This window comes from Artemia sp. Qi Xiang Cuo, chromosome 14 (genome assembly GCF_049724085.1).
Source record: "Artemia sp. Qi Xiang Cuo chromosome 14, ASM4972408v1, whole genome shotgun sequence".
Lineage (NCBI taxonomy): Eukaryota > Metazoa > Arthropoda > Branchiopoda > Anostraca > Artemiidae > Artemia > Artemia sp. Qi Xiang Cuo.
Genome location: NC_142807.1, coordinates 65,979,036 through 66,006,697, shown reverse-complemented (window position 1 = coordinate 66,006,697; position 27,662 = coordinate 65,979,036). Strand labels below are relative to the sequence as shown.

The 27,662-nt window shown below is 35.0% G+C and overlaps 1 protein-coding gene across 2 annotated transcripts in view; it reads left to right on the top strand.

Annotated features, from left to right (window-relative positions):
- The window catches only part of LOC148944767 (sodium- and chloride-dependent GABA transporter 2-like), a 151,907-nt gene that overhangs the window by 100,184 nt on the left and 24,061 nt on the right, over positions 1-27,662 (top strand). For both annotated transcript variants that reach the window (XM_089100359.1, XM_089100358.1), the window contains exons 6-7: positions 2,292-2,520; positions 11,477-11,727. In XM_089100359.1, the coding sequence (XP_088956485.1) occupies positions 2,292-2,520; positions 11,477-11,727 (480 nt within the window). The remainder of the gene's footprint in view (positions 1-2,291; positions 2,521-11,476; positions 11,728-27,662) is intronic.

The window sequence follows — 27,662 nt, the reverse complement described above, 5'->3', positions numbered from 1 at the left end:
TCTCTACCATCTATTAATATTTTAGAGAAAAAAAATCGTTGTTTTACCTTTAGAATGGAGTTGCTCTCTCATTTTTTCCAACAAAGAGAATTCGTTCGTAGAAAAGGATAAATGACGTAATGAAATATTGAGCCACATGATTCTAGAGACACGTTTCCACCTTGGCAACAAGTTGAGGAAACCACCCAAAATTTGAAGGGTTAGGAATAATTGGAATTTCTAGCGAGTCGGAAACTTTCTCATCCACCAAACGGAGTGATTGTAATACCAGACAGTTTATCAAATATATTTCTAAGTTTCTAGTGGTGGAAAAGAATGCCATTGACGTTGTTTTGGAACAATTGGTAACAGATTTTCAGGGATGTACTTCAGAGCGCTCTTTTAAATGGATTCAGTTCCTTTCGGGCTGAAAAAAAAAAATCGAATAGCCATTACAGCATAGATGAACAGAAGCGCGTAATCAGGAATCTGTTTGGGAGAGGAGTCAAAGCGTTACTAATGGTACTACTACTAACAGCTCACAGTAGTACCAAACACAGCTACGCATGTTCTTCGTCCATCCGATCTGTTCAAAGCCTCCCAATTTATATCCTCCAAAGAAGTCCAATTTTCCCTTAAAAAGCAGTCGAATTTTAGTTTCATTGTTATAAATTTTCATTTTTTTTTTTTTAGTTTTAATCTTGACCTTGATTGAGCTATATGCAGAGAAAACAGGGGAGTGTAAGGAAAATGTAGAAAATAGAGGAGAAATTAGAAATATTTCTGGGAGGAATAAGGTTCCAATGGCCTCATCTGTGTGTTATAGAAAACTATAGGAGAAACATATTTTACCGTCAGTAACTAAAAGGTCAAGTCAAATTTATACTTCATTGATAGAAATATTTCAAAAAAGTCGTCTTGATCTTCATTGAGTATATTTAAATAAACAAACAGAATTTCAAGGAAAATGTAGGAAATGTAAAGTACGAATCTAATTTTTTTTTTATTAAATTAAGGTTAAATTGAGTAACCTATTTTGCCTGATTAAATTAAAGGGGAAATGCAAACTAAATCTGAACACGAAGCAATTTAACGAAAATGTGGCTACTTTTGGAAACTTGTGCCAGAGTTTTCATGTGTCGTGAGAAAGGAGGGGATTTATTTTACCATAATATACGGATTTTAACGGCATTTCGTCTGGTTGTCACACTCACCACGAATTAATCAGTAGAGTTATCAGCTATTCAATAATTTCTTGTTTCATTAAGAAATGATTCCTTCTCTGTAAAATGAAAGGTAAATAAAATAAATTTAAAGAATTAAATAAAATAAAATAAATAATATGTAAAATCAAGCTCAGGAATGATGAGAGCTTGTTACAGCAGTAAGTTCTTATCGTTACTCAACTTTGTTAGATAGGGAATAAAGCAAGAAAAGTTTTCCAATTAATTTTTAGTTAACTAAAACTAATATCATTTATTTAAGAAATTGCAGAAAGTAGAGTCTGGAGGGCAACTGCCCCTTGCCCCAGTCCCCCCCCAGCTGAAATTTAGTCTCTTCAAAATTCTTTTGAAAACTAAGATAAACCTGCATAATTCAAGCACCCACAGAAATAGGTCAGTTTTCTTTATTATATCTTTGCCTTTATGATAGTATATGACTCATTTTTCTGTTCTAACTGTCATTTTCACTTGATTTGGGATAAAATAAATTGTATTTCAGACAAATATAAACAACACAAATAATTAAATAAATCCAACAGGGGGCTAAGCTCGAAAGGAAGGCTAACAATTATTGCAATGAGTTCAAGTACACCAAAAATAAAGATAAAGAAGATAAACCAAAAAACATCATAACATATAGAAGGATAAGGACAACGGAGGCTACCCAAGAACGGCAAAATCCAAAAGTACTACTAAGAAATTAATTATCAAGATGAATCACCCCGTCATCAAAGGTTAATAATATATTCTACTAATTTAGTCTTTAAAAGTGATCGGCTATTAAGATTTTTAAGTTTACTATTTAATTTTAGCCTATTTGCTATAGAAGGGATTTGGTATTTTATTGAAAATTTATCTCTTTCACAATTAATCAAAAGGATTCTATACGCTCCAACATTGCCCCCCCCCCAGTAGAAAGCCAATAATGACTAGTAGAAAGCGAGTAATGAATTGGAATGATAGTTTCTTAAAAAACTAGACCTTAAGATCGCTTACCCCCTCCCACGAGCATTTTGGCAATTTTTTTTTTAATTTTGAAGCTTTGCGATTTTTGAAAATTCTTAAGTCAAAATTTTTGAAACTTTTTAGGTCTGGATTGACGCAGGGACACAGATATTCTTTTCTTACTGCACAGCTCTAGGTACAATGGTAGCTCTTGGCTCGTATAACAAGTATCATAACAACTTTTTTAAACAATGCATCTTAATTTCCACGCTGAACAGTTCAACAAGCGTGTATTCTGGCTTTGCCATTTTCAGTGTCCTTGGTTTTATGGCTCATCAACAAGGAGTAGAAGTCAGTGAAGTGGCCGAATCGGGTAAGTTACACGTATTCAAAGGCATAAACAGTATTTTTTCGGAGGGGGGGGAGATTTATTTTTCTTTTTTTGGGGGGAAGGTTTTTTTCTTTTTTTAGGGGGGGGGGGGGGTTATAAAAAGAAAAACTTTTCAAAAATGCAAACAAAATTGTTTGTATGTATTTTTGTTACGTTTTTGCCAGCCAGACACAACAATTTCTTGTGGGGCAGGCTTAACCCGATACACTCCCACTGAATACGGCCTTGCACATATCATAATTTTAATTTCTATTTTGATATTGTAAATATTAATGGCGTAGAAGAAACGCCACAGTTACACCTGATGGTGAAAAAGTCAAGATTTATGAATGATGTTCCTTGTTGATTCTAAATTGATGATCAAACAGTTCGTGGTAACGAACTGTAAGTAAGGAGCGACCCGGCTCAATGGCAACCGAAACTCTAAAAAACGGAATTTTGATACCAATAGGATACATCAAAAGAATTAGATTTTAATGCTGATTTCAAATATACAAGTTTCATCAACTTTAGTCTTACCCATCAAAAGTTACGCGCCTGAGAAAATTTGGCTGATTTTAAAAAAAGGTGGAAAGACCCCCTAAAAGTTATACAACCTTAATGAAAATCACACCATCATATTTAACGCATCAGAGAACCCTACTGTAGAGGTTTCAAGCACCTATCTAGAAAAATGTGGAATTTTGCATTTTTTGCCAGAAGAAAGATCACGGATGCGTGTTTATTTGTTGTTTTTTTTTCCCAGGGGTGATCGTATCGACCCAGTGGTCCTAGAATATTGTGGGATGGCTCATTGGAACGGAAATTAAAAGTTTGAGTGCCCTTTTTAAGTGACCAAAAAATGGAGGGCAACTAGGCCCCCTCCCATCCTCATGTTTCTCCCTAAGTCATCCGATCAAAATTTTGAGATAGCCATTTTTTAATCAGGGTCGAAAAATATGATAACTATGTCTTTCAGGATGACTTAATCCCTCGAAGTCCCCGGGGGGAGGGATGAAAGTTTTGAACTTTACCTAAGGTTAACATGTAGTTTTGGTTATAGGGAAGTATACAGACGTTTTCAGGGGGGATTTTGTTTGGTAAGTTGGGGGGGGGGGGGTCGGGGGCTATATGGGAGGATCTTTCCTTGAAGGAAGTTTCATGGGGGAAGGAACAATGCTATGAAGGGGGCGCCGGATTTCCCAGCATTATTAAAGAAAAAGATCAGAAATTAAATAAAAAAAACAAGTTTTTCAGCTGATAGTAAGGAGCAACATCAAAACTTAAAATGAACAGAAAATATTACTTATACGATTGGATTCACCCCCTAGTTAATACCTCGCTCTTTAAGCTATAGTTTTTTTAGTACTTTAATAAGAGCTATTTATTCTAATTAACGGCCTTTGTGATTGAGGGGTCATTTTTAGAGAATTGGAACAAAATTCGAACTTTAGCTTAAAGAGCAAGGTATTGACTAGGGGGCGAAACCCATAATATACGTATTAAAAATCTATGAATATAGAAGTTCGTTACGTTAGTTAATTCGTAAATTACGTATATTTATTACTAATGAAAACGTTCGTAAATAAAATTAAACCAGTTTTGAGAAAGCCATTTAACCAAATAAAAGTAAAATTAATATGGAATTCATATATGGTGAGCCAAAATCAAAACCTGCATTAATTCAAAAACGTTCAAAAATTAAATAAAAAAACAGGTTTTTTTAATTGAAAGTAAGGAACGACGTTAAAACTTAAAACGAATAGAAATTATTCCGTATATTAAAGGGGCTGTCCCCTCCTCAACGCCTCGCTTTTTACGCTAAAGTTTGAGTTTCTTACAACTCTTATTTTTTTAAACAATAAAAAAATTTAGCGTAAAGAGCGAGGCGTTGAGGAGGAGACAGCCCCTTTAATATACGGAATAATTTCTGTTCGTTTTAAGGTTTAACGTCGTTCCTTACTTTCAGTTAAAAAAAACCTGTTTTTTTTATTTAATTAATGTAATAGGCTGTATAGTTGATAGAGTAAATTGGTATTAAATCACTAAATTTAGTGTTGTATTTTGATTGAGGTGTTTAATTGAGGAAGGAACTAAGTGCTGAGTTTCAAGTTACGGGTATCAGGGCATATGTTGTGGTTGTGTTTTGTTTTTAAACCCCTTCTGAGTTTAATGTTAAGTATTATTATTATTGTTTTTTTTGTGGATTTGTTTGGTTATCCCTCCTCCATATCATGCTGTGTTATCTGGAAGAGCCGTGATATGTTAGGTTTTTTGTTAATAATTGATATTAAATTAATAACATCAGGCTTGTGCAACAGAAGTGGAAAATAAAATTATTTTGAAAAGCCTATATCACTCCTAGATTATTTTCTAAGATTGCCTACTAATATTACTATTTTTTGTATATGCTACCTTCATAATTTTTATATTTTATTCTTGATACAGATAGGGAAATTGCTTTTCCAAGATTCCGTCTATCTAATTTCAAACAACGCTGCCTGAAATCGTCACTGATAGATCATTCGCAAAAATTACGTTTATGTTAAAATACACTGTTTATGACTGTGTATAATACACTGTAATAATAATAATAATAATTTATTTTTTGACCCGCTAAAGTAACAAAAGCGGAGTATAAATAGAAGAAAATGCATACAAAGCGACTAAATACACAGTAAAACACTAAATACACAGTAAATGCACAACAAAAGCACAGTTAATCACAGTAAAAGAACCAAATTAATGAAGGAGGTGGACAAACCCATGATGAGCTGGGAGAGCCTTCGCTGTCTGGGGGAGTCTGTCAGCAAGCCCAACTAGCTTTTCAGTTATATCTGGAAGCCCAAAACTGAGACAAGGTTACAGTTCTGGTACCACGGGGGCAAATACAGTAGAAAACGCGAAAACCGAAAATAATAAGAACGTAATGACGGAATATCTTTTCGCCCAAGAATGGGATAAACACCAGAAAAGAACAAAATTGAATGATCAGTAAAAGTAGAATACAATTTAGCAAGGGTCTTCCTACTGTATTTCTCCCGATTGGCAAAAATTTTGAAGTAAGATACTTGGATCTTTTTCTCACAATTCGCCACAGAAAACGAAGCGCAATCTAAAAGCGAATTACAATTTCTATTAAACGAAAGATATTTGCATTTAGAGAAGTTCAGTGATAGACCAATTTTACTAAGATTTATTACAACTGGTGACACAGAATAAGAAAGGCCTTTTCTAGTCCTACTAATTTGAAGTATATCATCAGCATACGCTATGTAAGAAAGATTAACCGCCTGAAAAACACAAGTAGTTGGAATAGAAGATGAACCAGAAGAAATGCAAAGTTTAAAAAAAGAAGGGGAAAGGACTGCACCTTGTCTGACACCACGCCGAATCGGAATTTTAGAATCATAAATAACCCCTCCAGTTTTTATTCACAGAAAAGAATTAGCATACCAGTAACGAAGGAGAGAAATAAGAAAAAGATTAATGCCGTGACTAAAAAGGACTATCAAAAGCCTTGGAAAGGTCCAAGGCGTAAAGATGGAGTTCATATCCCTTTTTAGTCGCGTCAATAAGAAGATTAATTAGAACTCGATGGGCTTGTTGGAAGCCTACCCCAGGTGAAAATCCGAGCTGATTTTCGCCAAAATGTGCACTCGAAAACGACGGAAGAAGAATATATTCAAAAACTTTACTGAGATTGCATGACACACTTATTGGCCGATACGACGTGCAATTAAAAACTGTGTGTGATACACTGTTTATGATACACTCTTAGATTATGTTAGAATACACTGTTGGTTCATTTGTTTAAAATTCAACTTAAAATTACTTTTAATCATGATGACTGGTCATAAGCGACTCAAATTACTCGTGATATGTCCAATTTTTATGCAAAAGTAAATCCAAAAACTGGGGAGGGGCAGCTAACATCCAGTTTTTCTGACATTTGACATTAAGTTTCATTTATTTTGTAATTTTATAATCCTATTAAGGCACCTTCCCCCTCCCTCCTCCCAAATTATGAGGCCTAAAATCGCTACTGGTTGTTTCTATTATAAAACGCATCAGGGGACCGATCTTTGCTGGGTGAAGTGAGTTTTAAACCTAAAAATGGTGTCGTGCTACCCCCTCCCTTATAAATATTACCCACTATACTCTGGCTCACACAAGAAAAACTTTTTTGTATTTTTTTTAGATTTAGTGTTTTGAACAAAGATGTAAAGGGGGAGGTCTTATTCAGGCTCTAGGGGTAAATTCCCCTCCTCCAATTGGCATACCTTGCAAGTGCAGAGACTGGCAGACCGTATTCGAATCCTGGGTTGTTCAAACTCAAAATGAAAATTCCACTTATGTAGAAAGACCAATATAAAATAGAGTCATAAGATATATTATGGAATAACTTATCTTATATAGGCCTACACCAATCACAATTTTGGTAATAATTCGCTGAAATATATATTGGGGGCACTGGGGCGGAGAAAACAATTTCTTCGTAAGTCTTGACCAATCTAGATCTTTTTTTACACACAAAAAAGGTTAGCCTACCCATTTTCAAAAACAAAAGAGCTGTTTTTGAGCAAAGACATATACATGCATATACAATTATTGCTCGTAAATAAATATAGGATTAGAGTTAAAAATGAAAAAAAATATTAGATAAAAACTTTGACGCTAGATAACACCTTTTCAAAAAGGTTTTGGCAAGAAAGATATTGGATTTATTCTCATAGATAAATACACCAAGAACGTTTTATCTGGAAAAGAACGAATTGCCGAACGCTGATTCGTTCTAGAAAAGAACGAACGCTGATTGCTCTCTGAAGCACAATCAGCAAATATTTAATTCAATGGATTTCAATTACACATTTTGGACGTAATTCAATAATTATAATTGCCTGTTGAATGCATATTTTGGCAGGTGTTCGTCATAAACTGTTGAAAGCCAATAATTCCTCGTAACAACAAGCAATTTAATTGTCGGACTGGTATTCATTATAGTCGTGCAGGCAACGGCACAAAATTTAGGGGGGGGGGCAAAATAGGTTGATCCGAGAAACTTGCGTTAGGAGCAAGTTTAATTAACGCTAATTTGTGTTAATTAAGAAATTACACTATTTTAGACTGGGGGGCGTTCGCTGGGGGCGTTAGGGCCCCCCTCTGGATCCGCCACTGGCAGGCAATCATCTTCTATACGTCACAACTTCAAGGTCGCCAAAGTATAAATTTTTCTTTGGTAATTTTACTATTCAAGTTTACAAAATGGTCCCATTTCATGCCCTAAATTTGGCTAAATTTTGTAATGTTTATAATATATTTGTCCTCTCTTTATTTTCCATTACTATTTTATTTAATATTAGTATTCTGTTGTCGGAAATTGCTTTTATATTCTTTACATTTATTACTATTATTATGATAGCTCTTAAGAAATAAGATTTAATTTTTTGATTTTTTTTTTTTTAATGTTTCAATAAATATAGACACGGGAAATTTAAATATTGACCCCATTTATGATATTCTTTTAAAAAAGGAGTCAATAGTTAATAAGAGAATTAAGATTTTATATAATCACCAGGGGACGAGATTACCTACTAGACCAAGCAGAATTACTTAAATTATAGCTAATAAGAGGATTATTTCGCGACAGAATAATTAACTTCATTTCAATTTTATACTTTTTTACTCAGTTGCTTTGGTGTTCTCATCGAAGTAACTCTAATAGCTCTGGGACCTACATGGATCAGTGGCGACAATTGTACTTGATTAATATGGGCTGTGGTTTTATTTGTTTTTAGTTTATTTTAGCGAAAAATAGACGGCAATTGTATTTTATTAATATTGGCGATGGTTTTATTTGTTTTCAGTTTATTTTAGTTTTTTATTTTGTGCTGAAGACGCCTAGTTTTCATACGGGTGAAATATCCGAATTGTTTTAGTCTTTTCTCTCTACTAACCGCAGTCTCGTTTGTTGTCTTTTCGATGATCTTTTTTCTGTCTTTGCTTTTTTTTACTATTATTGTTGTTATTATATATTATACGAAACAGTAAACTTTGTATATCAAATACTATTGTTGCATACTACATTATATATGTTAGAAATTTCCAAAGAGGTCACCGAAACCCGATCGGCTGGGATAATTAAAAAAGTGACACTATGCCATTTTAGTCGAAAATGTCATGGGTAAACTCAGCACGAGGAATCGAATGGTGCAGACAGAATTGTCCTATCCCATGCCGTTATGAAGATAAAGACAAATGTAGAGCACATGCTTTTTTTTACCCTGTTCCTTCGGACTTTGATATTATCTTATGGAGCTATAACATGTGGACCTGGTATTTGTATCCTTTTTTTGTCAAGGAAAAAGGAAACTTACGCCCTAAAATGGAATAACTTTGAATTCGTTAAAAATGCTTGAATTTAATTTATACCACTGAAAAGAGCATAAGAAATTGGTTTAGGATTCTTCCCTTTATCTCCATTAGCCTTATCCTTCAGAATGGCCACAGCTGACAAACCTTTATCCATTTTTGGCTCTCTTGAAAAGTTACAAAAATGGCATACGTCGCTCTTCCTTTGTTGAGCGTAATGAGCGCAGCGTTCTAGAAAGAAGTTGTGTTATACATTACCCCAGATTTATTTCAAGCTTCACGTGTCACACCCCTTTCACTTACTCGCCATATTAAGTGGATCCTGTCAGTAGAAATAAACAGAGCAACTGTTTTTAATCAAGTATTGGTGGCTCAAAAATGTACACCAAAACCCAGGAGAAACGATCAGGTTCTACAAAGGTTAGGTTAATTTAGGGGCGTGTGAGAAGGATGGGCTTGGGGCCCACCTTCAAAATAAAAATTTTCCTGAAAATCTAGGTACGTCATGTTAAAATTATCAAATGCAATTTTTATACCCCCTAAAAATGCTCATGTGCCTAAGTTAATTGGCTTCCCTTTGTAATTTACAATTAAGTGATTGGCGTATGAAAACACGTGGCAGGTGCAAACCAATGATATCAAAGCAAACTTTGTTTTACCAGTGAACTAAGAAAGAAATTTTCCCTTTTCTCTAAGGCGTGTCCATGATGCCAAATACTAGAGCCATTGTGTGCAACCTTTGTGAGGCACAGGGGTGAATCTCCAGCATTTTTATTGGGGGGGGGACAAGAGGCGTCCATATCTGGATAGTCAAAGGGCCTGGTATGTATAATATATTTTTTCTCCTCATTATTGAGGGGGGGGGGTAACTGCCCCCATGCCATCCCCAAACGATGCCCCTGCTGAGGTATGTGTGAAAAGGGAAGACCTTAAAAACTACCCACTTTTTACAGTTTCAACAAATTTACCCTGTCCTTCTAAGATATATTTTGTACGTATTTTGCTATTTCATACACCGCAAAACCAGACATTTCTAGTTAAAAAAAAAAATATTAATTTTAATGTTGAACTTCCAATGGATGTTTAGAATTTTGATTTTAAGAACTATTGCAAATAAACTAACGACGTAGAGAAAAAATCAATAAATAATATAAATACGTAATAGCGTAATGAATGACATAAAGTTTTACAATTAGCCAAAGCAATTATAAAATAAATCCAAAGCTTTTGATATAAAATTAGCTGCAGTAATTACGCATCTAGTTGTCATTGAGATCCGTTGAAGCAGCTCTTCGATCCACTATTAAATAATTTTCTCCTGTAATGCCAGGGGCGGTTCCATGATTTTTTTAGGGGGGGCGCAAAATAGGTTGATTCGATAAAAAAATTAGGGGGGGGATGCAAAATAGGTTGATCCGATAAACTTGTGTTAGGAGCAAGTTTAATTAACGCAAACTTGGGTTAATTAAGTAAATTACGCTACTTTAGACTACACTAGGGGGGGTGCCCCCTTCCCCCCTGTATCTGCCACTGTGTAATGCTCTAGCTGACTATGCCTTAAAAGAAAATATAACTTACATCGGCTGATATAAGGCTTACTGGGGTTCTCAAAGATAGTCAAGAACATAGTTTCGAGACATGGTCTTTACGTAAAAGCACACATAGGTCTTAGACACATAGGTCTTTATTCAAAAACGTAAAAGCACACGTACAGTAAAGTGATGGTAAAGATGGTAAAGACATGGTCTTTACGTAAAAGCACACATAGGTAAAAGACACATAGGTCTTTATTCAATAACGTAAAAGCACACGTACAGTAAAGCGATGGTAAAGATAAGCGTACAGTTTAAGCAAAAGCGACATATTGACCGACTCTTAAAACACACGCTTGGCCCTGAATTCCTCTGAAACGGAAGTTCCAGCGATTGGCTAATTGACTAGCCCTCAAAATGAAATCGTTCTCACGATTTAGCTATGGTCCCAGAAGCCCCCCCCCCTTGTAAGAACTGTCGTAGACATATAAATGGGTAGACCCCGATAGAAATCCCCTTAGACACCCAAAAATGCCAGCTAGGACTTATACTCTCCATTAACTTTGCACATCCCATCACCCATGACGAAATGTAGTGGGTAAGTTCATAGTTTATCTTGAGAATGCATATCACTCCAACTTGTCCTCTGTAAGTCGTCGAGGCATAAGACAAATCATTTCATCTTTATCGTTTTTCATTGATTTTTTGGTAATTTGTATTCTGGGGGAGGAGTCATCAACTGTCATCTGCTGACTATCTCGGAATATTTCTGTACTAACACACGTGTCACGTTTCGACCACGTCATGACTCTTCACACCGCGCGTGTTACACTTCGCTCCAACCATAGCGCACTTCCACCGCATGAGACGTGTGCCACCTAATGTGCACAATTTTTGAAAGTGGACAACCTCGATTATGAGCCTTCGTGGTTAAGATTCAGTCAAGCAGTTTGTCGCTAAAACCTCGGAAAATGTAAAAAGCAGACGTTGTTAAATTTATTTCTGGAAGTCCATCTTTAGCGCATTTATACTAACTATGTTTTTTTTCTTTACAGGCCCTGGTTTAGTATTCATTGCCTATCCAAAAGCTGTGACTCAAATGCCTTTTTCGACATTGTGGGCCATTCTTTTCTTTGTTATGATTTTACTATTGGGTCTAGCATCGCAGTTCGTTTGCGTGGAAGGGTTCGTCACTGCGGTTGTTGATATTTTTCCAGATTACCTGCGACGGGGTAATCGTCGTTTTTTGTTTTTTATAGCAACTTCTGCTGTTTCTTTCGTTCTTGGATTTAGCATGGTAACACGAGTAATTTATGAATTTTATAGTTTAACAAAAATGAAAATTAATTTTAAGGTGAAGGCTGTAGCTAATGCTGAAGTAGTAAGGGCCCAATTCGTTGAAAACCTACAAAAAAACCTACATGAATATGTGTGCAGTTTAACCAGTATATTGTCTTACCAGGGTCAGTCACCTATTACTAGGAACGGTACTTGGCTTAGCAGACGGGTTTTTTATGAGCTAACACGCATTTTTTGGGGTCAAGTGGTGATATAGCAATGGTTAGTCTATATGGAGTAACTTGATTACTTGTTTTTTTTTTTTTTTTTTTTAACTGGTATTTTTTCAATGAAGCCCATAAAACTTTGCAGAATACCGTGAATGTAGGACTGAAAGTCCGTTTGTAGTATATCTGAACCCAATTACTTTACTAATCAAGTTAGTGTGAGCGCCATTTTTTGATCTGGTTAGGTGGGTATAATCTGGTTTGGTTCGCTATTGTGAGAGGGTTACTCAATTTACATCTTAGTGTTAACTGGGCGATGACTTAGTCTAATTGCGTAGGTACTAAAGGAACATTTGAAGGTGGAGAAAAAAGGGGTAATTAGTGATTGGATAATATTAACAAGAAATGACTGAAAAGTGTTTTGGAGGGGATGGGATGAATGTGTTTTGTATAATACACCAGTGAGTTTTTGCACAGTGTTGTCAATTTTAAATAGTTTAGAAATAAAAAAAATTAACAAGAAATGCCCGAAAAGTGTTTGAGGGAGTAGAGTTGCACGAGGATTCAGTTACGTGCGGTGTCAGGTTCACGGGAAGTAGTGAAATGAGGTTGAGTTGCCCGAGGATTCAGTAGCACGGAGGTTCAGTTGTACGGGGTTTCGGTTATACAGGGGTTCAGTTACATGGGGGGTTCAGTTGCACGGGGGGGGTATCTGCTATAAAAAACACTTCATTCTAAACAAATACGAACATTTTGAAAAGAAGACAAAAAATTGGACACTATAATCAGAATTATTTGATTAACATTTAAAAAGGGGTAATGAGATATGTGATCTGTATAATACACAAGTGATGTTTGATAAGTATTGTCAATTTAAAATAGGATCTAACGTTCCCTTCGTTCCCCCATTTCTGAGGGCAGGGAGGGGAGGGGTCAATTATGGAGGGAAAACTTCTGCATCAGAGACCCTTCGTTCCCACATTTCCGAGGGCAGGGGAGGGGGAAAAGGGGATAGTATTCCAATACAATAATTCAAGTATAATAGAATTTATGCTCCTAGTGGAAGCTCGTAAAACCCTTCCCCCTCCCCGTGCTAGGATTATTGCCTGGCTGTGACAATGGATATTAACTCTAAATACAGAGAATTAAGGTGATAGTATTCCGATACAATAAGTCAAGTATAATAGTATTTATGCTCCTAGTGGAAGCTCGTAAAACCCTTCCCCCTCCCCGTGCTAGGATTATTGCCTAGCTGTGACAATGGATATGACCTCTTAATACAGAGAAATAAGGTGATAGTAGACAGATTCAATAAGTAAAGAATAATAGTACTGATTCTAAGAGTGTATTCACGTTATACCCTTCCCCCTCCCCGCGTGAGGAATAGGTGAAGGCTTTAACAACGAATTTTACCTCTAAATGCAGATGATATAGTTGATAATATTTAGATAAAATAAGTAACGTCTAAAAGACTTCAAACTCCTAATGGAATCTCGTAAACCCGTCCCCCCGCCCCGCTCGAGGATTATTGCCTAGCTGTGACAATGGATATTTCCTCTAAATACAGAGAATTAAGGTGATAGTATTACGATACAATAAGTCAACTATAATATAATTTAATCTCTTAGTGGAAACTAGTAAAACCCTTCCCACTCCCAGAACTAGGGTTAGTGCCTTGCTGTGACAATGGATATTACCTCTAAATAAAGAGAATTAAGGTAATATTATTCCGATGCAATAAGTCAAGTATACTAGAATTGATGCTCCTACTGGACCCTCGTAAAACCCTCCCCCTCCCCGCGCTAAGATTATTGCCTTGCTGTGACAATGGATATTACCTCTAAATACAGAGAATTAAGGTGATAGTATTCCGATAAAATAAGTCAAGTATAATAGAATTTATGATCCTAGTGGAAACTCGTAAAACCCTTCCCACTCTCCCGCTCTAGGATTATTGCCTAGCTGTGACAATGGATATTACCTCTAAATACAGAGAATTAAGGTGATAGTATTCCGAAACAATAAGTCAACTATAATTTATTTTATGCTCCTAGTGTAAAATCGTAAATCCCTTCCCCCTCCCCGAGCTAGGATTATTGCCTGGCTGTGACAATGGATATTACCTCTAAATACAGAGACTTAAGGTGATAGTATTCCGATGCAATAAGTCAAGTATACTAGAATTGATGCTCCTACTGGAATCTCGTAGAACCCTTCCCCCTCCCCGCGCTAAGATTATTGCCTAGCTGTGACAATGGATATTACCTCTAAATACAGAGAATTAAGGTGATAGTATTCCGATACAATAAGTCAAGTATAATATAATTGATTGTCGGACTGGAAGCTCGTAAAACCCTTCCTCCTCCCCCGCACGATGATTAGGGCCTAGCTATGACAATGGATATTACCTCTAAATACATAGACTTAAGGGGGTAGTATACCAATACAATAGTTCACCAATAATAGAATTGATGCTACTAGTGGACCCTCTTAAAACCCTTTCCCCTCTCCCGCATTAGGATTATTTCCTAGCTATGACAATGGATATTACCTCTAAATACAGAGAATTAAGGTGGTACTATTCCGATACAATAAGTCAAGTATAATAGAATTGATGCTCCTAGTGGAAGCTCGTAAAACCCTTCCCACTCCCCGCGCTAGGATTATTGCCTAGCTGTGATAATGGATATTACCTCTAAATACAGAGAATTATGGTGATAGTATTCCGATGCAATAAGTCAAGTATACTAGATTTGATGCTCCTACTGGAACCTCGTACAACCCTTCCCCCTCCACGCGCGAGGATTATTACCTAGCTTTGACAATGGATATTACATATAAATATCGAGAATTAAGGTGATAGTATTCCACTTCAATACGTAAAGTATTATAGAATTGATGCTCCGAGTTGAAGCTCGTAAAACCATTCCCCCACCCCCGCACGCGGATTATGGCATAGCGGGGCCAAGGCATATTAAATCTAAATACATAGACTTAAGTTGATATTATTCCGATACAATAAGTCAAGTATACTAGAATTGATGCTCCTAATGAAAGCTCGTAGAACCCTTCCCCCTCCCCGCACTATGACTATTGCCTGTCCATGACAATTGAAAATACCTCTAATTACCTAGATGTTATTTTATTGTAGTACGATAATATAATAGTTCTAGACGATTATAGTTGATCCTACTGGTGGCTCGTATGTATATTCACCCACCCCGCGCTCGATTTATTGCATAGCTGTGGAAGAGGATATAAAATGTAAATACATAGAATGAAGTTTGAAGTATTCTGATGCAATCAGTCAACTATAATAGAATTTATGCTCCTAGTGGAAGCTCATAAAACCCTTCCTCCTGTAAAATCTGAGCTAATAAGGGTTTTTGACTGTAAACTCTAGTTTGTTGAAAGAAAATTATGGAAAATACAATTCTCTGGTTCAAATGTGAAACTTAAGTCCTTTTTGGATTGAAAAATAAAACTATATCCGTAAAATCTGAACTAATAATTCAATATTTTTTTCATAAAAACAAACTATTTTTTTTTTAAACTTTGAAATTTTTCAACTTTATTAATTTTTTTCTTTTTGTATGTATATTAAAATGTCCAAATATGCTTAAGGTTTTATAAATTGTACTCTATGATTGGTCCGAGACACGATCTGGCTTTCTCAATGGTGTTCTATGACTGCTTATCGTCACTGCCTAGTCTACTGCATGTATTAAATCAGTATTTTTTACACAGTGGAACGATAAACACATAAGACATATCTTTTAAAAAAGAAAGTGAAGATGGAACATTTTAATAGAGTGTGTTCACATAACAAGGTTATTGTAGCATTGAATGCCGACAAGGAGAAGTATTTAAACTATGAAACAAGTACAAGTGGTAGCACTATTGAAAATGTATGCATGCATTGTCATGACAGTAAGGAATTAAATTTCTTTGGAATACCGAAAACATTCAACTCTTATGATGGTGGTTATGTGAGATTGAGATCTCCAGAGATGATTGCACTCAAAGAGAATGCTAACATAAAAATAATTGTTGATGATAGAGGACAACTTCTTGCTACTGCTGCAGGTAACACATTACCTACGGATACATCCTATCATCAGCTTTTGGGTATTAGCATTCAACGGAAGGCTAATAAAAGAAAGACCTACTCTGCTACTAATATCGTAAACCATATCTTGTTTACGTGCCGAAACTGTTACCTCTGTAAAAATAATGTGTTAATAGACAGTGAAATTGCAAGAAAAATAAAATGGCATTGTCAAAAAATATCACTACGGAATATAAAGATGAAACGATGAAGAACAAAGCACCAGCAAACATTACTGGCATTGATCAAACAGTCAATGAATCAAATAATAGCAAAGACGAAAAGCATATTGAGCCTGTTCATGAGACACCAGTAAAAACTGTGTATGATTCAAAATTGAATAATGATTATTCTACTGATTACGAACTAAGAGACGACAATAACTACAATATCAAGAGAGAACATGGTGAACTATTTTATGGAACAGATTCAAAATGTCCAAAGTTAATCATTGATATTAATAATGTATCATCATATATTTTTATATTAATATTCTACATAGCATTATTTCATTAAAACTATTACATTGTTACTTGTTCATTATTTTTTAGAGTAAGCTAGCGTATCAAGCGTTTAAAATGTATATTAAAACATCGGAGATGTAGGAAAAGGAATTTGCGTACATCTATTGTCAGACACACCATTTCTGAAAAATCTGAGCTATTAAGGGTTTTAGACTGTAAACTCTAGTTTTTTTTTGTAAAATAATTATGGAAATATAATTCTCTGGATCAAATACGGAACTTAAGTCTACTTTTGGATCGAAAAATAAAACTATTTCCGTAAAATCTGAGCTAATAAGGCTTTTTCGATCGTAAACTCTAGTTTCTTGTAAGAAAATTATGTAAAATACATTTTTGTACGTATCTTAAAATGACAAAATATCATTCTTGAATTCACCTCTTGGATACACAATACAGAAATTAAAAAAAAAATTGTAATACTTCCCCCCAAACTCAAATTTTCCAAAATTCTACTATAGAAGCTTTTAAAATATTTCTAAAGCACTAATAGATAGAGTGCTAAAACATCAGAATCGACTTCAGAGGACACGTTATATCATGTGTCTCTTCGGACTGTATGTACGTCTCCACAAATGTCGAAAAACCCGTGTGGGTGAGTTGAAATAAAAAAAATTAACAAGAACTGAATGAAGTGTTATTATTTGTTTAAAATATAGAAAAAACCCGTGTGAGTTGAAATAAAAAATTTTTTTTAGAAGAAATGTCTGAGAATTGTTTTTGAAGAGATGGTTTGATTGACAGAAGGATGTATTAGCGAAGTTATAGTGATAACGGTTCAAAATATTTCTAAAGCACTAATAGATAGAGTGCTAAAACATCAGAATCGACTTCAGAGGACACGTTATATCACGGGAAGTGGTTTTGAAAATCCACCATTCCCACCCAAACTCCAATTGTTCCAAAATTATACTATAGAAGATTGTAATATATTTCTAAAGCACTATTAGATAGAGTGCTTAATACATCAGATTCAACTTCAGAGAACACGTTATATCACGGGAAGAGGTTTCGAAAATCCCCCTACCCCCCAAACTCCGAAATTTCCAAAATTATACTTTAGAAGCTTTTATAATATTTATGAATCAATAAGATATACTGTGCTAAAACATCAGAATCGAATTCAGAGGAAACGTTATATCACGTGAAAAGGTTTTGAAAATCCCCCTTCCCCCCAAACTCAAAAATTTCCCAAATTTACTTTATAAGCTTGTGTGTGTCTCTTTAGGCCTTTTGTGTATCTTCGGACTGTAGCTATGTCTACAAATGTAGAAAAAACCCTGTGGGTGAGTTGAAATAAAAAAAAATTAACAAGAAATGACTGAAAAGTGTTATTCTTTGGTTCAAATGTAGAAAAAACCCGTGTGAGTGAGTTGAAATAAAAATTTTTTTTAACACGAAATGTCTGAAAAGTGTTTTGGAGGAGATGGCTTGATTGACAGAAGGATTATTAGCGAAGTTATAGTGGAGGGCGACAATGTCTTCAAAGTCAAGGCTATAAGAAAAAAAGTTCCGAATATTTTTGTCGGTTTGTAGTTTACGCACTAATATCAATATCAGTAATGATTCTATTTGAACTTTCTCCAAGTTGATCAAATTGGTCTCTAAACGGTTCATTATAAAAAAATAGTTTTGGACAATAAAAAAAAACTAAAATAATGTATTGGTATCGTTTTAAACACACAGATAAGTTTTTTTTTTTTTGTGTAAGGTTTTTTTGTGGTTTTGTTTATTTTTTTGTTTGTGTGTTTAAGTTTTTTTTGTTTGTGTAAGTTTTTTTTTTTGTGTGCGTAAATTTTTTTTTGTCTGTGTGTGTGTGTGTGTGTTTTTATGTGTGTGTAAGTTTTTTTTTTTTTTTTTTTTGTGTGTGTGTGTAAGTTTTCTTGCTTGTGTATAAGTTTTTTTGTGTGTGTAAGTTTTTGTGTGCGTGTAAATTTTTGTGTGTGTGTGTGTAAGTTTTTGTGTTTGTGTCATTTTTTGTGTGTGTGTGTATAAGTTTGTGTGTGTGTGTGTGTATGTGTGTGTGAAAGTTTTTATGTGTGTGTGTAAGTTTCTGTGTGTGTGTGTGTGTGTGATTTTTGACCATAAACTCTAGTTTCCTATAAGAAAATTATGGAAAATACAATTCTATCGTTCAAATGTGAAACTTAGTTCCATTCTCTGGTACAAATGCAGTTGCACGTAACCTCGTCTAAATTAACCTTAAAAAAATGAAATAAAGCTATGTCAAATTTGCATATTTTATTCAACATATCTGAGAAAGCGCTGGAGGGGAGCATTCCTGTCGACTTTTGGGGGATGTTTCCCCCATTTTTCGATAATCAGGCACTTTTCTCAAGGTCATAGCTTTTGACTGACAACACTAACATCAACCCCATATGGGGTCGTGGGTTCACACACACACACACACACAGAAACTTACACACACACATAAAAACTTACACACACACATACACACACACACACACAAACTTACACACCCACACACAAAAACTTACAGATTTAACAAGAAATCACTGAAAAGCGTTTTTGATGGGAGGTCTTGATTGGTAGAAGGGTTTATTGGTAAAGCTATGGTAGAAGGCGCGACAAAGTATTCAAATTCAAGTTTATAAGAAAAAAAAAGTTATCGTCGTATTTTTAATTTTGTATCTTACTCAGTAATATCATATCACTAGTAATTCAGGGATATTTCACTATTTATCGAAAATCAGGCAATTTTATTAAGATCTTGGTGAGAAATAGAGGCTGTTTCCAAAGATTTAGAATAAGAAAAAAATTTTCAGGTGTGGGACTCGAACCCACGACCCCATATGGGGTTGATGTTAGTGTTGTCAGTCAAAAGCTATGACCTTGAGAAAAGAGCTTGAGAAAATCGCCATGATTATCGAAAAATGGGGAAACGTCCTCCAAAAGTCGACAGGAATGCCCCCCTCCAGCGCTTTCTCGGATATGTTGAATAAAATATGCAAAGTCGACATAGCTTTATTTCATTTTTTTAAGGTTAATTTAGAAGAGGTTACGTGCAACTGCATTTGTACCAGAGAATGGAACTAAGTTTCACATTTGAACGATGGAATTTTATTTTCCATAATTTTCTTATGGGAAACTAGAGTTTATGGTCAAAAATCACACACATACACACACACACACAGAGACACTTACACACACACATAAAAACTCACACACACACACACACACACACACACAAAAACTTACACACACAAAAACTTACACAAACAAAAAAAAACTTACACACCCATAAAAACTTACACACACACACAAAAATTTACACACACACAAAAACTTACACACATAAAAAAACTTACACACACACAAAAACAAAAAACATTAAAAACACAAAAAAAAAAAAAAAAAAAAAAAAAACTTACACACAAATAAAAACTCACACACACACACACAGACAAAAAAAAATTTACACACACACAAAAAAAAACTTACACACAAAAAAAACTTACACACACCCACACAAAAATTAAAAAAACCAAAAAAAAAACTTACACAAAAAAACACTTCTCTGATTTTTGAAAATTATTTCACGACATTATTTTAGTTTTTTTTTTCTTGTCCCAAACTATTTTTTTATCATTAACCATTTAGAGACAAATTTGATAAACTTGAAGAAAGTTCAAATAGAATAATTACTGATATTGATATTAGTGCGTAAACTACAAACCGACAAAAATATTCGGAACTTTTTTTCTTATAGCCTTGACTTTGAAGACATTGTCGCCCTCCACTATAACTTCGCTAATACATCCTTCTGTCAATCAAGCCATCTCCTCCAAAACATTTTTCAGACATTTCGTGTTAAAAAATATTTTTATTTCAACTCACTCACACGGGTTTTTTCTACATTTGAACCAAAGAATAACACTTCAGTCATTTCTTGTTAAATTTTTTTATTTCAACTCACCCACACGGGTTTTTCTACATTTGTAGAGACATACACACAGTCCGAAGAGACACAAAAAGCCCAAAGAGACACACACAAGCTTCTAAAGTAAAATTTTGGAAAATTTTGAGTTTGGGGGGAGGGGGATTTTCAAAACCTCTTCCCGTGATATAACGTGTCCTCTGAAGTCGATTCTGATGTTTTTAGCACTCTATCTATTAGTGCTTTAGAAATATTTTAAAAGCTTCTGAAGTAGAATTTTGGAAAATTTTGAGTTTGGGGGGAAGGGGATTTTCAAAACCTCTTCCCGTGATATAACATGTCCTCTGAAGTCGATTCTGATGTTTTTAGCACTCTATCTACTAGTGCTTTAGAAATATTTTAAAAGCTTCTAAAGTAGAATTTTGGAAAATTTTGAGTTTGGGGGGAAGGGGGATTTTCAAAACCACTTCCCGTGATATAACGTGTCCTCTGAAGTCGATTCTGATGTTTTAGGGCTCTATCTACTTGTGTTTTAGAAATATTTTAAAAGCTTCTATAGTAGAATTTTGGAAAATTTGAGATTGGGTGGAAGTATTACAATTTTTTTTTTATAATTTCTGTAATTTGTACCCAAGAGTTGAATTCAAGAATTATATTTTATCATTTTAAGATACGTACAAAAATATATTTTATATAGTTTTCTTATAAGAAACTAGAGTTTAGGATCGAAAAAGCCTTATTAGCTCAGATTTTACGGAAATAGTTTTATTTTTCGATCCAAAAGTAGACTTAAGTTCCGCATTTGAACCAGAGAATTGTATTTCCATAATTTTCTTACAAAAAAAAACTAGAGTTTACGGTCAAAAACCCTTAATAGCTCAGATTTTACGGAAATAGTGTGTCTGACAATAGATGTAGGCAGATTCCTTTTCCTACATCTCCGATGATTTAATATACATTCTAAACGCTTGATACGCTACCTTACTCTAAAAATAATGGACACATAACATTAAAATATTTTTAATGAAATAATAATATGTTGAATTTTAATACAAAAACAAATTATGATAAATTATTATTATAAATTATTAACATTGGACATTTTGAATATGTTCCATAAAATAGTTCCCCAAGTTCTGTCTAGATATTTTAGCTATCGTCGTCTCTTAGTTCGTAATAAGTAGAATAATCACAATTCCATTTTGAATCATACACAATTTTTACTGGTGTCTCATGAACAGGCTCAATATGCTTTTTGTCTTTGCTATTATTTGATTCATTGACTATTTGATCAATGCCAGTAATGTTTGCTGGTGCTTTGTTCTTCATCGTTTCATCTTCATATTCCGTAGTGATATTTTTTGACAATGCCATTTTTATTTTTCTTGCAATTTCACTGTCTATTAACACATTATTTTTACACAGGTAGCTGTTTTGGCACGTAAACAAGATATGGTTTACGATATTAGTAGTAGAGTAGGCCTTTCTTTTATTAGCCTTCTGTTGAATGCTAATACCCGAAAGCTGATGATTGGATGTATCCGTAGGTAATGTGTTACCTGCAGCAGTAGCAAGGAATTGTCCTCCATCATCAACAATTATTTTTATGTTAGCATTCTCTTTGAGTGCAATCATCTCTGGAGATCTCAATCTCGCATAACCACCATCATAAGAGTTGAAATTTTTTGGTATCCCAAAGAAATTTAATCCCTTACTGTCATGACGATGCATGCATACATTTCCAATAGTACTACCACTTGTACTTGTTTCATAGTTTAAATACTTCTCCTTGTCGGCATTCAATGCTACAATAACCTTGTTATGGGAACACTCTCTATTAAAATGTTCCATCTTCACTTTCTTTTTAAAATATATGACTTATGTGTTTATCGTTCCACTGTGTAAAAAATACTCATTTAATACATGCAGTAGACTAGGTAATGACGATAAGCGGTCATAAAATGCCAGCGACAACGCCATATCGTGTCTGTGACCAATCAAAGAGTGAAAGTGTTAGAACCTTAAGCATATTTTGAAATTTTAAGATAGATACAAAAATAAAAAAATAAATAAAGTTGAAAAATTTCGAAGTTTAAAAAAAAAAAAGTTTGTTTTTATTAAAAAAATATTGAAGTATTATTTCAGATTTTAAGGATATAGTTTTATTTTTCAATCCAAAAAAGACTTAGGTTTCACATTTGAACCAGATAATTGTATTATCCATAATTTTATTTCAACAAACTAGAGTTTACAGTCAAAAACCCTTATTAGCTCAGATTTTACAGGGGGATGGGTTTTACGAGCTTCCACTAGGAGCATAAATTCTATTATACTTGACTTATTGTATCGGAATACTATCACCTTAATTCTCTGTATTTAGAGATAATATCCATTGTCACAGCTAGGCAATAATCCTAGCACGGGGAGGGGGAAGGGTTTTACGAGCTTCCACTAGGAGCATCAATACTATTATACTTGACTTATTGTATCGGAATACTATCACCTTAATTCTCTGTATCTATAGGTAATATCCATTGTCATATCCAGGAAATAATCGTCGCGCGGGGAGTGGGCAAGGTTTTACCAGCTTCCACAAGGATCATAAATTCTAGTATAGTTGACTTATTGTATCGGAATACTATCACCTTAATTCTCTGTATTTAGAGGTAATATCCATTGTCATAGCTAGGCAATAATCCTAGTGCGGGGGTGGGGGAATGGTTTTACGAGGTTCCACTAGGAGCATCAATTATATTATACTTGAGTGATTATAGTGTACTACTCTCACATTAAGTCTCGGTCTTTTGTGGTACTATACTTTTTCACAGCTAAGTATTAATCATAGGGGGGGGAGGGAGAAGGGTTTTACGAGCTTCCACTAGGAGCATCAAATCTATTATACTTGACTTATTGCATCGGAATACTATCACCCTAATTCTCTGTATTTAGAGGTAATATCCATTGTCACAGCTATGCAATAATCCCAGCGCGGGGAGTGGGAAGGGCTTTACGAGCTTCCACTAGGAACATCAATTCTATTATACTTGACTTATTGTATCGGAATACTAACACCTTAATTCTCTGTATTTAGAGGTAATATCCATTGTCATAGCTAGGCAATAATCCTCGCGGGGGGAGGGGGAACTGTTTTACGAGCTTCCACTAGGAGCATAAATTCTAGTATACTTGACTTACTGTATCGGAATACTATCACCTTAATTCTCTGTATTTAGAGGTAATATCCATTGTCACAGCTAGACAATAATCCTAGTGCGGGAGAGGGGGAAGGGTTTTACGAGCTTCCACTAGGAGCATCAATTCTATTATACTTGACTTATTGTATCAGAATACTATCACCTTAATTCTCTGTATTTAGAGGTAATATCCATTGTCACAGCTAGGCAATAATCTTAGCGCGGTGAGGGGGAGGGTTTTAGGAGCGTCCAGTAGGACCATAAAATCTAGTATACTTGACTTATTGCATCGGAATACTATCACCTTAATTATCTGTATTTAGAGGTAATATCCAGTGTCACAGCCAGGCACTAATCCTAGCGCGGGGGGGGGGAAGGGTTTTAAGAGATTCCACTAGGAGCATGAATTCTATTATACTTGACTTATTGTATCGGAATACTATCACCTTAATTCTCTGTATTTAGAGGTAATATCCATTGTCACAGCTAGGCAATAATCCTAGCGCGGGGGGGGGGAGGGTTTTACGAGTTTACACTAGGAGCATTAATTCTATTATACTTGACTTATTGTATTGGAATATTATCACCTTAATTCTCTGTATTTAGAGGTAATACCCATTGTCGCAGCTAGGCCATAATCCTCGCGCGGGGAGGGGGAAGGGTTTTACGAGCTTCCACTAGGAGTTTCAATTCTATTATGCTTGAATTATTGTATTGGAATACTATCACCTTAATTCTCTGTATTTAGAGATAATATCCATTGTCACAGCAAGGCAATAAACCTAGCGCGGGGAGGGGGAAGGGCTTTTCGAGCTTCCTCTAGGATCATGAATTCTATTATTCTTGACTTATTGAATTGGAATTCTATCACCTTAATTCTCTGTATTTAGAGGTAATATCCTTTGTCACAGCCAGGCAATAATCCTAGCGCGGGGAGGGGGAAGAGTTTTACGAGCTTCCACTAGGAGCATAAATTCTATTATGCTTGAATTATTGTATTGGAATACTATCCCCTTTTCCCCCTCCCCTGCCCTCGGAAATGTGGGAACGAAGGGTCTCTGAGCCTTCTCCTTGATGCAGAAGTTTTCCCTCCATAATTGACCCCTCCCCTCCCTGTCCTCAGAAAGGGGGGGACGAAGGGAACGTTAGATCCTATGTTAAATTGACAATACTTATCAAACATCACTTGTGTATTATACAGATCACATATCTCATTACCCCTTTTTAAATTTTAATAAAATAATTCTGATTATTGTGTCCAATTTTTTGTATGCTTTTCAAAATGTTCGTTTTTGTTTAGAATGAAGTGTTTTTTATAGCAGATACCCCCCCCCCCCCCCGTGCAACTGAACCCCCCATGTAACTGAACCCCTGTATAACCGAAACCCCGTACAACTGAACCTCGGTGTTACTGAATCCTCGTGCAACTCGACCCCATTTTGCTAATCCCCGTGTAACTGAATCTGCATGTAACTGAACCCTCGTGCAAGTCAACCATCGTGCAACTCAACTCCCTCAAAACACTTTTCAGCCATTTGTTGTTAATTTTTTATTTCTAAAGTATTTAAAATTGACAACACTGTGCAAATCATCACTTGTGTATTATACAGTACACATTCATCCCATCTCCTCCAAAACACTTTTCAGTCATTTCTTGTTAAAATTATCCAATCACTAATTACCCCTTTTTTTCTCCACCTTCAAATGTTCTTTTAGAACCTACGCAATTAGACTACGTCATCGCCCAGTTAACACTAAGATGTAAATTGAGTAACCCTCTCACAATAACGAACCAAACCAGATTATAACCACCTAACCAGATCAAAAAATGGCGGTCACACTAACTTGATTAGTAATTGGATTAAGATATACTACGAACGGAATTTCAGTCCTACATTCACGGGTTTATGCAAAGTGTTATGGGCTTCATTGAAAAAATACCAGTTTAAAAAAAAAAAAAAAAAAAAACAAGTAATCAAGTTACTCCATATAGACTAACCACCGCTATATCACCACTTGACCCCAAAAAATGCGTGTTAGCTCATAAAAAACCCGTCTGCTAAGCCAATGTACCGTTCCTAGTAATAGGTGAATGACCCTGGTAAGCCAATATACGTGTTAAACTGCACACATATTCATGTAGGTTTTTTTTTGTAGGTTTTCAACGAATTGGGCCCTTACTACTTGCTGACCCTATCAAATTCCGCCTACTGACGCACGCTTAGTGAAGAACGATATAGCTTTCATGTATTTTCTTCGTTTTTTTTTCTTCCGGTCACTTCGTATAGATAGTGTTGTTGTAGAAACTTCGGTGAAGGCTCATTCGATTGGAAATTGAAAGCTCTAGTGCCATTTCTAAAATTCGAAAAGTGATTGAATTAAATAAAATTATATTTTTCACAAAAAACTGCAGTATTTGGTATTTACCTATTTGAAAGAGTGTCGACATACCGAGGAATGGAAATTGTATAATAGCCACTCGATTTTTAGCGATCTAAAACCTCATCAAGAGGTTTAGAGCCCTATGAAGGCCCCAGATGTTGATAGTGTTGTAAATAGGTGTTTTTTTTTTAGATAAGTTGGTTATGAAGTTAAAGATGAATTACTGAAGATTATGAGTACGATTTTTGAAAAAGTGATTTTAGGAAACCTTTGATTAAAAAACTGTAATATATTATGTAACAGATAGATAATTACAGAGGCATTGGCTTAGTTTCTGAAGGCAGCAAATTACTTAGTTAATGATAGTTTTTAGACTTATCGAGGCCGTACGTAAGGTTTTAAGAGAAGAAATGTGTGGTTTTAAGAAGGAGAGAGGATGCATCGACCAAATACTCATTTTAGATTAGTAATTAAGAAGGGCTTGAGTCATCAGACCCCTTTAGTCCTCAGTTCAACAGATTATGTCGCGTGTTTGATGCAGCCAATAGAATCGCTTTGGCAAAGGTCCTATCCTTGTATGCTATACCAGACAAGTACATTAAAGTGATTAGTGCTATGTACGGGAATAACATTGCTACAGTTACGGAAATGAGGTTAGTAGTTGGTTTCGTATTGAATCAGAAGTTAAGCAAGGTTGCGTTCTATCCCCATTTACATAGATCGTTTTGATTGATTTCGTCCTAAGGAACATGGCAACGACTATGGAAGAGCATGGAATCAAATGAAAAAGTAAAGCTTTCTATGCCCTCTGAAATATCTAAATTACACATAGTCATAATTATCCTTTTATTCTTTAATTTCAAGTCATAGGGTGAAAAATCAGCAATTTCAGTTAAATTAAGAAATTCTGGCGTTTTTAGATTCGAAACTCAATATTCTGGTGTCTGATTCTTTCTAAAAATTAATTTATCCTTCCTGTTTATCCTTCACAGACTCACGCACGCTAAACTAACATGTTCCTTCAGTCCATTGAAATTTTACTCTGTCTTCTAATCGCATATTTTGTTGTGTAACATTTTCGCTTTCATTTCAATGTGATTTTTGCTGTTTCTTTTTCCATGCCTTTTTCTTTAGCTGTTCAATGTACAGCTGTCTTTAGCTGTTTTGCATGCGTCACGCATACTAAAAATGATAGGACCACTCCTGGGGGGAAAATTATATAGTTTTCGCTCTTGAAATGTTTATAAATGAAACATCACTGGCGTTATTTTTTTTTAGTCAGAAAAATTGAGGCTCTAAGAAAATTGTCTCAAACTCGTGACATATCTAGATTTTTTTTTCAAGCCAAAAATCCTTGGGTTCCAATTTAAAAAATAAAATAAAATATGGAGCCGTTTTCAAGAAGAAATTTATACAAATCCGCTCTATTGAAATTCGACTATGGCTCGGTACCTAACCTTTAGATTTGTGTACTAAAGTAACAAATAATTGCTACCCTTCAAAATTTAATAGAAAACGCTTTTGCTGATGTAAACTTTTACATTTTCTTGTGTTGGACTAATTGGACTAAGCATAGTACTACAAGAAAGCTCCATGTTTTATCATTCACAAAAAGCCAAGTCTAAATATTCAC